The sequence below is a fragment of the Zootoca vivipara genome, chromosome 8 (assembly GCF_963506605.1).
Source record: "Zootoca vivipara chromosome 8, rZooViv1.1, whole genome shotgun sequence".
Taxonomy (NCBI): Eukaryota; Metazoa; Chordata; class Lepidosauria; order Squamata; family Lacertidae; genus Zootoca; species Zootoca vivipara.
In genome coordinates this window covers 81,953,930-81,965,973 of record NC_083283.1, presented here as the reverse complement: position 1 = coordinate 81,965,973, position 12,044 = coordinate 81,953,930, and the positions used below count along the sequence as shown (strand labels likewise).

The 12,044-nt window shown below is 41.9% G+C and overlaps 1 protein-coding gene across 1 annotated transcript in view; it reads right to left on the bottom strand.

Annotated features, from left to right (window-relative positions):
* ALOX5 (arachidonate 5-lipoxygenase) overlaps positions 1 to 12,044 on the bottom strand; it is a 38,396-nt gene that overhangs the window by 8,681 nt on the left and 17,671 nt on the right. Inside the window, exons 5-11 of the mRNA XM_035103519.2 lie at positions 10,773 to 10,879; positions 8,629 to 8,801; positions 7,551 to 7,697; positions 7,269 to 7,472; positions 6,054 to 6,140; positions 2,540 to 2,718; positions 17 to 138 (exon numbers count right to left, since the gene is read on the bottom strand). Of these exons, the coding sequence (XP_034959410.1) occupies positions 17 to 138; positions 2,540 to 2,718; positions 6,054 to 6,140; positions 7,269 to 7,472; positions 7,551 to 7,697; positions 8,629 to 8,801; positions 10,773 to 10,879 (1,019 nt within the window). The remainder of the gene's footprint in view (positions 1 to 16; positions 139 to 2,539; positions 2,719 to 6,053; positions 6,141 to 7,268; positions 7,473 to 7,550; positions 7,698 to 8,628; positions 8,802 to 10,772; positions 10,880 to 12,044) is intronic.

Sequence of the window (12,044 nt, the reverse complement as noted above, 5' to 3'; positions counted from 1 at the left end):
GGCTAGCAGGTCTCACCTGAAGCCTTGGTTCCTCTCAACCCATAAACATAGACGTCTTTCACAAAGGCCTGGAGTTCTACGTCTTCACAAACCATCTCTTCGCTATCATAATAGATGTCAACAACATCTGTCACAAAGCTGCAGAATGAAAACAGCAAGGAAAGTGACTAAAAAGCTTTTACATTCTCTTGAACTGCCCCATCACACAGACACATATGACTTTTGTCAAAAATACAACTGGGAAGTGCGGGGGGGGGGGCAGGTCGCAAGCTTTCACAATATCTGGAAAAATCTGTATTTCTCTGTAGAAAAACAACAGCAGGATGATTTGTATGTCAATATTCACCACCCCGTTAGGTTAGAGCAGTGTTTCCCAACCTTGTGCCTCCAGCTGTTTTCGGACTACAATTCCCATCATTCCTGACCACTGGTCTTGCTAGCTAGGGATGATGGGAGTTGTAGTCCCAAAACATCTGGAGGCACAAGGTTGGGAAACACTGGGTTAGAGAAAGAATTAAAAAGTCTGGATGAATGATATTTTGAAATTTTCCTTAATGGTGTCCAATGGTTCCCCACCCACCCTTCCCATCTTGCTTCCACACATTTCTGTGGGTGGAGCCAATATATTTTTCAGAAGCAGGTTTATAATTGTGTGGGGAAGCTTCATGAGTAGAGAAGGCTCCCTGTTTCTGATCTTTACCCTCGAACGCATAGAGGTCACTAAATTACGTGCCGATGGCAGCATACCCCTGCTTCTCTTGTGTGTTTCCTTACGCGTGAGAAGTCTAGGGCTAATGTCAACCCTGAATGAGGCAGAAAGATAATTTCTGTCATGGATAAACTCTGTGTCTTCCGCAAGGCATTACAATGTGATTTGTTACAACAGGGAGCAGCAGTCTGTACCAAGGTGGCATCCTGATCTGGCTAACAGTAGCAGACCTTGGGCTACAGGAACATGGAAATGAGAGCCGCCCGTGCCAAACCTCGCTCCCAATATGGCAAAAAGTCCATTATATGGGGCAGCATGGAGCCCAATAAGAATAAAGAGCTGGCAATGTCCATTTCTGATCCGTGATTTGTCCGTTCTCCTTCTACCCCTGGTTTCTGTCAGAAATGGTCAGTGCCAACCAGCATAACACAAACAAGTAAGGAAGTGGGCAAACTCCAGTTGTTTGGCTATCTGAATCAGCCACTTGTGTAGCAAGGTTTGGGTATAATTATTTGGGTTCAGGTAACCAAGGTTTTAGAGAATGAGAGCTCTGATAGTGTGTACAGGATAAAGTACACCTCTTCTTTTCATGCTCAAATTCAGGTTGCCATAAACGTGTTCTCCCACTCCTGCTTGACTGAATTATCTTAGGAGAACCAACATTCTCATGCAGTTTGTGTGTTGTTGTTGTTGTGGTTTAAATTTTTGAAGGTAAGAGCTGTCCAACAGTAGAATGGTCTCCCTTGGGAGGTGGTGGACTCGCCTTCATTTGAGGTTTTTAAGCAGAGATTGGATGGCCATCTGCCATGGATGCTTCAGTTGAGATTCCTGCATTGCAGGGGGTTGGACTAGATGACCCTTGGAGTCCCAACTCTACAATTCTAAGATTCTCTGATTTTATACCACTCTTCATCTGGGGATCATTTATGTCATAAAGGACGTGTTTCATGTTGCCAAATCTCAGGTGCCAAGATTTCTACTTCTGGCCCTGCAGGCAACCCAGCAAAGCCATGGTACAAATCTTTATCTCATGGTAAACTGGTTATCTGTATTAGGCAGGCAGCTAGGTCCAGAGAGATACTCCTAGAAATATAGTATGAGTGGATCTGGATAAACAATATGAGCAAAGCAATGTTGCGAATTTCGGGCTATAAGGAAGCCTTTTGTGGAGGTAGGTGGCAGCATAGCTGCCAAGTCTCCCGTTTTCTCCGGGAAACCCCCGTTTTTCCAGCTGTCCCCAGCCGAAAAAACAGATTTTTTTGTTTTCCCCCGGTTTATTCTGGTGCGGCGGCCATTTTGGAACTGGGCGGAGCATGCTCAGAAGCGACTTTTGATGCTGCTCTGCCCAGTTCCAAAATGGCTGCAGTGTGACTTCTGGTGCGGCAGCCATTTTGGAACTGGGCACAGCAGCATCAAAAGTCACTTCTGAGCATGCTCCGCCCAGTTCCAAAATGGCCGCCGTGCTACTTCCGGTATGCTAATTTCAGTCCGGTCCCTTATTTTTCAGAGAGGAACTTGGCAGGTATGGGTGGCAGAGTCATGCCTATTAGACCCTTCTAAAATGGTGCCTATCAGGACCATCCCCAATACTGGTCCTCCGCCAATAATTTGAGTCATGTGTCACAGAGCAAAACAAAATGTATTCACTATGACCTGGTGGCCACGTGACAATTCTCAGCTCCTTCAAAAAGCACCTTGCGTGGAACGTTGTTAAAAGGAACATGCAATAGGTACCGCTAGATTCACACTTCCAAGATCTCGGTTAGATCTGTTCTCGATTTCCTGGTTCTCAGTATGACAAAATAAAATCTATTTCAGACCATCTCCTACCTCTGTATGGCTTCCCACACTTTGATGCCATCATCCCGATAAAAGTAGTATGGAATTTCCTCCGTGCTTTCCATGCCTCTTGCCTTAATTTCTTCGGGGAAGCACAGGGAACTGTAGGTGAGGTGCTTCATCGCTCGCTGGAGTATCTGCGCAAGCCCTCCTCCTCCAGTGGCATTGGCCTTTGGCACCCAAAACAAGTGTCAGAGAGCATTAAGGAATGGAGGCTCCATAGGAGAGGTGCCAACTTGAATAAAACATGTGGGGACAGGTCATTGAGCACACACAATTTGAATGGCAATACCCATCAACTTTGGGAGGGGGAAGCCCCCTCAAATCTTTTATTGGGGGGGGAAGGAACCTGGGCCCCTAAGAGTTGGCTCCTGTGTTCCATAGCCTTAAATATGAGTGCTCTTAACAATGGGGAGGATTTTGCTGCACAAGGGGATTTGGAGAGGAGGGCCTAGGCCACACTGGAGTGAAGTTTCAATACCTGCATCACGCAGCTGTGACATAGGGCACATGGATCCACATGGAGTGGGATTAGTGCCATTGTAAACCTCCTTGACGGACACACATGCTTAAGGCATGGCCGTTCACCACTTGCAAGTCCTCCAAAGAATGCATGCAACCTTGTCAGGCCGAGCAAGAAATAAGGACGTGCGCTTTCCTTTACATAGTCATTGTGTGAAAATTGTATTTATTGTTCCCTTTACAGAATAAGAAACCTGGCAGCTAAGTGGATAGTAAACGTAATACGAAAGACACTGGAATAGGTTATATCCAATGCTAGAGCTACTCAGAGTAGACCCACTTAAATTAATGAACCTAAGTCAGTCATGCTAGTCCTAAATAGAGCCAGCATAAAATCTCACTCTGCAGATTAACTGTTTAACTGCAAATCAGTATTTGTAATGGTATATGTTCGCTTGTTTTAAAGAAGCCAAGTGTTACAGTAACTGGAGACTGGAAAGTATGCAATTACGGTAACTGGAGTCCAAATAAAATTACTTTGGGGAGATTTACCGGAGAGATTTTCCTTCATGTAAAAGGCATGGCCGTTTGAGGGCTTGTGAAGGATGTTTTTCTTTAGGTCAAACCCTATGGATTATTCTCTTTGGTGCATTAGCTTGGGTTTACTTTATTATTTTACGGTCTACTCTAGCTTTGTAATTCCATGCCCCTATTTTGAGTTCTGCCTTTTCTTTTCTGCCAAAGTCCAATACAAAACAAGCAGCACGCAAGGGCACCAGATTCAATCAAGTTTCAATCAAGTATTATTAATCCAAAGAGAAAACAATAAGAGAACTTGATTGAATCTGGTGCCCTTGCGTGCTGCTTGTTTTGTATTGGACTTTTGAAGAAATTGGCAGCATTAGCCCATTATATCTGTTTTCTTTTCTGCCAGCATTGTGTCAGCTGCATGTTGTCCAGACTGGCTATTCAGCCTTGCTATTTTGGCTGCTCATATCTGCTTCAACTTGGGCATCTCTTTGCTGATAAGGTCTCTACCAGCAGCACCTTTACAACTTGTATTTCAGAATAAAATCCACGGAATACATAAAATATGCATACTGTGCTGTGAGCCTGCCTTAGTCATCCTGGTGACTAACTTTTATGGGAGATAGATAGGGAAAACGTGGGCCTGCTGAGGCACTTGGTGGCTTTCTGAACCTCGGACCACGACACGTTTCCGAGCACAGTTCAAAGTGTTGGTGCTGACCTTTAAAGCCCTAAATGGCCTCGGTCCAGTATACCTGAAGGAGCGTCTCCACCTCCATCATTCTGCCCGGACACTGAGGGCCAGCACCGAGGGCCTTCTGGTGGTTCCCTCGTTGCGAGAAGCCAAGTTGCAGGGAACTAGGCAGAGGGCCTTTTCGGTAGTGGCACCCACCCTGTGGAATGCCCTCCCATCAGATGTCAAAGAGAAAAACAACTACCAGACTTTTAGAAGACATCTGAAGGCAGCCCTGTTTAGGGAGGCTTTTAATGTTTAATAGATCACTGTGTTTTATTTTTCTGTTGGAAGCCACCCAGAGTGGCTGGGGAAACCCAGCCAGATGGGCGGGGTATAAATAATAAATAATAATAATAATAATAATAATAATTATTATTATTATTATTATTATTATTATCATCTTTCTATGCTGTCTTTCAGGATCAACGGCCATTACGCCTATATGACACCTCTTGAAGAGTTCTGTGTTATCAGCTTCTATTTTTCATCCAACTTAGACAAGGCAGTACAATCTTTGCATGCTAGCCTACAACCAGCAATGAACTAAATGAGAACTCAATGGGTTGAATAAACTAAGCTCAAACATGACTAGACAGACTTTATGATGGTGGTGAACTCAGCTGGGATGGGGTCTGCTCTGACTTTGGAGTCACAGTAAGGGTCAGATTTACAGACTGAGCCTTGCTCTTGAGTTCCCAGGTGGCAGGTGTAGCTCGGACTGGCAGCTTTGGCTGAGATGTCAGTTACGTGCTGATGGAAGAGGGAATCTTGGTACACTGTAACTCCAAGGTTAGACTATTGTGTTGTGCTATACATGGGCTATATTTGAAGACAGTTTGGAAACTTCAGCTAGTGCAGAATGTAGCAGACTACTTATTGATAGGTAAAGGTAAAGGGACCCCTGACCATTAGGTCCAGTCGTGACCGACTCTGGGGTTGCGCGCTCATCTCACATTATTGGCCGAGGGAGCCAGCGTATAGCTTCCAGGTCATGTGGCCAGCATGACAAAGCCACTTCTGGCGAACCAGAGCAGCACATGGAAGCGCCGTTTGCCTTCCCACTGTAGCGGTTCCTATTTATCTACTTGCATTTTGACGTGCTTTCGAACTGCTAGGTTGGCAGGAGCTGGGACCAAGCAACGGGAGCTCACCCTGTCACAGGGATTCGAACCGCTGACCTTCTGATCAGCAAGCCCTAGGCTCAGTGGTTTAACCCACAGTGCCACCTGGGTCCCTGGGACTTATTGATAGGTGTAGCCTAATATGTTGCTTGTACATACCGGTACTTGCTTTGAAGCAATCTGTCCTGGCTGATAGTTTTGGTTCCAGGCTCATTTCAAACATCTCCATATACGCACTTATTATGAGAATCTGAAATCCATCTCATGGAGAGGCTAGAACAGCAGCAGGGCCTCTTAGCAGCCCTATATTAACAGAATTTCCCCTTGAAGGAAGCTTGAAAAGTCCCTCCCTCCTGATCAAGAAGTGAAAACCTTTTCATGCCATAGAACTCATTTTTGGTTTGGCCCTCTGTGATTTGTTTTAAGTTGCCCTATTGCTTTTTGCTGGCTTTTGTTGGCAGTGTTGGCCTTTTGAATTTTGTATTGTGTTATTTTTACATTTTTAAACTACTGCTACAGATTCATAATGGTTTATACCTATTTTAAATGAATAAATTTTAAACCCCAAAGAGTTGGGGGTAAGTTATGGAGAAAAGTCATTGAAAGAACTATGTGGAAGGCATTTCCTTGAGGTAGAAACTTATGCAATCAATCTCACCTTGTCAAAAAGGCCATATTCACAGATAAGCTGTTCTCGGGCTTTTGTGTTGATGGCTATTGTAAACCGCACATGGGATACCAAGAGCTGTAAACCAGAAGAGAAAGTAGATAAGAATGAAATATTCCTTCATTGCTAACAATGGAATATTATGGGTTCCCAAAACAATTTGCTTTCAAATAAGGAACTACAGCTTTAATATAAACTATGTGTATGGACATTGAAGACAATTTCAAAGCATATTCCTTTACAATTTGATAGATGCTGCTAGATATCAGATCTGCAGTATGAGAAACATACAGTTTATACTGCCAAAAGGCTTTCAACATGTAGGTAGTATTCAAGCATGTTGGACTGCACTGCACCAGAATGGAAGGTAAAATAGGGTTCTCCAGCAAAATAATACAAAGACATTGATTTGTCAATTTGGGCATTTAAGAGAAGGATTACGGGTGCACATAATTCAGACCAATTATACATAGTGTTCTTGTCCAAGGGCACCTCAGGGCGCATTCTTTAACAAGGTATGAACCATTAATCCATCTTCATCCTACACGTTACTTCCAGCTTCAGAAACAAATCCACTTGAATACTCTATCATCTATCTATCTATCATCTATCTATCTATCTATCTATCTATCTATCTATCTATCTATCTATCTATCTATCATCTATCTATCTATCTAATACTGGTCAAATTAAATGGCTCAAAGACAATTAAAATGGCCAGTTGTTGTTGTTTTTTAAAAAGCATTGCACATAAGAAAACTGTTTAACTGGGTTATCTCAGCCTTTTCTTAGTGGAATATTTTAAAAATGAGCCGTTTTACAATTCAGAAGTGGTAACTTCTTTTTGCCACATCTCATAGAGTTGGGACAAATGATCATATATGTGTACACACACACACACACACATGATCATTTGTCCCAGCTCTATGAGATGTGGCAAAAAAGTTACCACTTCTGAATTGTAAAACGGCTCATTTTTAAAATATTCCACTAAGAAAACACACACACACACATGCATGTTCTAGTCTTATAATGATAAAATGCTGCTGTTTGCCTCATCTGCCTTAAATATACAGGGGCTCTCTAGTCTGTACAATACCAAATATTACCTTTGTTAACAATACATTTAACAGAAAATTGCAGGTCTTGCAGAAACAAAACAATCACCTCTGATATCCACATCTTCCTAGCACCCAAATAACCCACCTTAAAGAGAGGATGGACAGAAGGTAGTTGCCGGAACAAGGCCACTCCAAACACTTCAGAAATTAAGTGAGTCCGAAGGAGATGAGTAACAGTCTGATGTATGTGGAAATCAGAAGAACGTACCCAAATTTTGGCCAATAACCAGTCATACTTTGCATCTGAGGGCAGGAAAATAGGATTCCCTGGCTCAGGAGCTTGTTTTATCTGGAAAGTGTAACAAAATAGTTAAAAATTCTTTCAATAATGAAAGATTATTATTTTAGTGGGTAAAACATAGATTACCTGGATTGCAATAGGGACAATCTTCTTCGCTAAATTCTTATATAATAAGCAGACTGGAGCAGACAGATATTGCACAGTGCAGGGGTCAGTCTTATTGCCTTCAACACCATCCAGAAGTTCATAATCCACTATGAAAATATTCCCTTGCTGTAGGAAAATTAAAAAAAAACATGCACACCTGTTTACTTTGATTAATGGGTTATTCCATGAAAATGCCAACCTACAGACTCAGCTTTCATTTTTGGACATCGTTAACATGTTCTGTATCATTCTAAATAGAATTTTCAAGAGCTTCATATGGCAACATTATTTTGAAATTGGAGTAAACAACCAGAAGTGTGCAATACAAGACGACTCAGAATTTCTCTACTCCCCACCCCCCAGGAGAATAGGTTATTGATAGCTTTACTTTCTCATTTGGTGAAATGGCAAGAAATTTTATGAAAATCAAACGAGCTTAAAGGCAGCATAACATATATGCTGCTTGAGTGTGTTACATTAGTTACAAAAATGCATACTCCTTCCCACAACAAATGAAAATAAAAATCTATGTTTTAGCTACATTCTCGTCTTTGAGATTCTCAGCATTAAGAAAATGTGGTGAGATATTAACTGAAATATGTTTTACATGCAACATTATTTGTGACCAACAAAACATCACAATGTTGCAACTTACATAGCATAAATGTGTTGTCATGTGTCCTTTAAGCCTCTTTTTAGGAGCATCAGATTTTCATCCCTTAGAATGTGCTAAATTCTTAGGGCAGCAATCCTATGCCCAAGAAACTGGATTAAAGCAACCAGGTTAAGCCAAAGTGAAGTTGCACCGGATCGAAAAACTGTTCAGCAGCAGGATAGCTGCTGTTGTTCTCCCGAAGCAAGGCAGAAGCAAAACAAGCCTTAAAGAGTGTTCTACGCTGGGTTGTTAGGTCATACGGCTGAGCTGAACAGGGTTGAGATCCAGCCTTAGTCTCCCATCACTGATCCTGCCTACAGGACATCCCTTTTGGGGGGGATTAGTATTATTATTATTAGGGTATTATTATAAGACTGAAATAAATCCATTCTATATTTATACCTTTATTTCCTCTTCCAGAGTCATATTTCTCTCCAAACTGCATTCTACCATTTCTGTAGTCACGGGAAATTTCTTTGGTAACTCTGTGCACTTTTGGATCAATACAGGATTGCACCCGTTCAGGAACTGGTATCCAAACATAAAATCTTCTTGCCAGTGCTGCATCACATACTCTAAAAAGAGGAGAAAAAAGAGAACGAAACCCAAAGACTATTTTTAGCAGAAACCCTTCCAAAAAATAATAACTATTCTATATTAAACTATATCAAGTAAAACAAAAATAAAAAACCAAACCGAAAAAAGGAAGGCAGAGCCTGAAAATGAGGTTCAGGGTAAATTTATTTAACAACATGACATGCCCAGCACACATGCTGTCCTCATTAGAAGCACTGGGAGAGACTGAGATTACTAGATATTAAAATACTGTTACATAAAAAGCATACATACACATAATGGGCTCCTTTGCTAAATTGTTCTACATATATAGCCCTGTCTAGTTGCTGATGGAACCAAGTAGAGCAGGAGGTCGAACTACTGAGCTTGCCAAATTCCAGTGAGCAGGAATGGCAGATGGACTGAGGTCCATTTAGTGCTGTGAGAATGGGGATGCTTGCCAAGGGCAGGGACAGCAAACGTTTTGAACAGGGGGCCGGTCCACTGCCCCTCAGACCTTGTGGGGGGGCGGACTTTTTGGGGTGTGTGGGTGGGGAATGAATGAATTCCTATGCCCCACAAATGACCCAGAGATGCATTTTAAATAAAAGGACACATTCTACTCATGTAAAAACACGCTGATTCCCGGACCGTCCGTGGGCCAGATTGAGAAGGCGATTGGGTTGGATCCAGCCCCCGGGCCTTAGGTTGCCTACCCACGGTCAAGGGCATGCATAGGCAAACTCAGCCCTCCAGATGTTTTGGGACTACAACTCCCATCATCCCTAGCTAACAGGACCAGTGGTCAGGGATGATGGGAATTGTAGTCCCAAAACATCTGGAGGGCTGCGTTTGCCTATGCCTGGTCAAGGGAGTGGATACTGTGTGGTGATTAAGTGGGGATGACGCAGAGGCTGTGGGGGAGTTGAAGCCCTCTAGGACTCCCTTTAAAGGCTTTTTGAAACTGACACTAGTTCTGCAGTGGTCTTATGCAGAGCTGAAAGTAAGGATGGGGGAGAAATTCGATTAGGGACAGCTCACCCTACCTAATTTGCATTTTGCAAAACAATATGTCTTCCTTCAGAAAATCCACATGACTCGGAATATTGCAGTCCAGATATCCAACCAAGTATTGCATACAAGAATGTGCATTCAAGTGAGGAAGACGTGTTCAGAACCGAGTTCAAGGTTGCAAAGATGAAAAAGTGAGAGAAACTGACATTGACAGATTTGCTCACCCCTGGCTAAAACTTGGATGGAGGACTATCCTCTCACTTTCAAGGTGCTCTTAACAACCTTAAGTCAGGCCTTAAATCAAGATAAGGGCAAGTTACCCCACAGTTTTAAGCTGAAATCTGCACTCTAGTTTTGAAAACTGCACGAAAAACTGAAGCTTTCTGCTTTTTTTTTTTTTTTGCTCGGTTTGTTTGCTGCTCTTTCCTCCCCTAAAAACTAAAATATACACTGACTTTGAGGTGAAAGCTTAGTGGACTTTTCTGATTCTAACTTGTCTTTCCCCACTAGCTAGGTCTCTACTGTGCAAAACTATTAGGGGCGGGTGGGCTGTTTTATACCTCATCTCCAAAGGTTTATTGGTTTACTGTGGCCTCTCAAGGCTTCCCTGCTATGGTGGAAATGAAAACTCTGTTTCTACAGGCTTATCACTCCATGATTTGGCTCCTGAGATACACGTTTACAGGGTTTACCTCCTAACACACATTGCCTTTAGTGTACACCATGATTACAGTACGGTATAAGCTGATGCTCTAATTAAATGAATAAATTTGCATTATTTACCTTTAGTTTCTTGAGTGCCCTTCGACTTGTGCAACCGCTGGGTACATAAATTCTAATAATTATTGGCCTAACACATATCCCAAAGGTTTTTAGCTGAAAAATTACTAAATGGCGTCCAAACTAAAATTTTGGTCAGCAACATAAAAATTAATTCATCTTGTGATGCTAGTGTCAACAACTGCAATCGATCTTACCAGAAATTGTATTGCTTATTCTGACAAAGATCTTCTCAAAATCTGCAAAGTCACTCCAGGAAGATTGGAACATATGCATGAAACGATTCACATAGAGATTTTCCATCCTAAAAAAACCCAAAAATACTGTGAGGTCATTGGCTGTAATCTTATTTGTTTCATTTTTCTCCTTGCACACTTTCCCCATCACGTCTTTACTTCTGTATGAAATGTTCGGAAATGAAGGACGTAGATTTAAATGAAGGGGAATAAATCTAGAAACTAAATCTCACAAGCGAAATGGTGCAGTGTTTTAGAACATATTGGACATTGATACCACTTCTAAATCATCTTGTGTTACCTTCCATAGAACTGCACCATCATTTCTCAGGAGACATTTTACTGAGTATATATCTAAGATTTTTCTTTTTCTAATCCTCCTAGAAAAACAAGGTTGAGTTGCAAAAGTTTTGCTGAACATTATCCACCATTTTTAATGGGAGCTGCTATTTCTCCATCACGATTCTCTGGAACACCAAGTCCAAGGCATCGTGGAGGATAAAAAAGGCAAATACCATCTATGACAGTATTAAACTAATTGGATTGGATGCAAACACAGCTGGCACTGCAGCAGAAGCAGCAATAAACCTTATGAAAAACTGTATTAATAGCACTGCCAGTGCTACCGTGTTTCTCATATTATAAGACATGTCTTATATTTATTTTTTCCTCAAAAAAACACACTATGGCTTATTTTCAAGGGATGTCTTATTTTTTTCCTTCTCCTCCTGCCGCGGCCGGCATTGCTGCTGTGCCTATCACTATGTCTTATTTTTGGGGTATGTCTTATATTCCTTGAATGCTTAAAAATCCTGCTATGGCTTATTTTATGGGTATGTCTTAAAATATGAGAAACAGGGTAACTGTGAGTCCCATCACTGAGAAACTGTTGGAGAATTACTCCTCCCCTTGGAGACATTTGGTGAAACGGCCACCAATTTCTCTGCCCATTAACAAAGTGGAGAACTTTAAGGAGTCATTTCCACACAACTCTACTTCCAGTTCACCCTTTAATGTAGTCCTGTGCATGCAACTTACTGCTAAGTGAAAAGATTTGTGGATTGGGATCCAAACTCAACAATGCCATTATAAAGATGGTTACAGGTAGGTAGCCGTGTTGGTCTGGATCGAAGTAAAATAAAAAAATTCCTTCAGTAGCACCTTAAAGACCAACTAAGTTTTTATTTTGGTATGAGCTTTCGTGTGCATGCACACTTCTTCAGGTATCTGAAG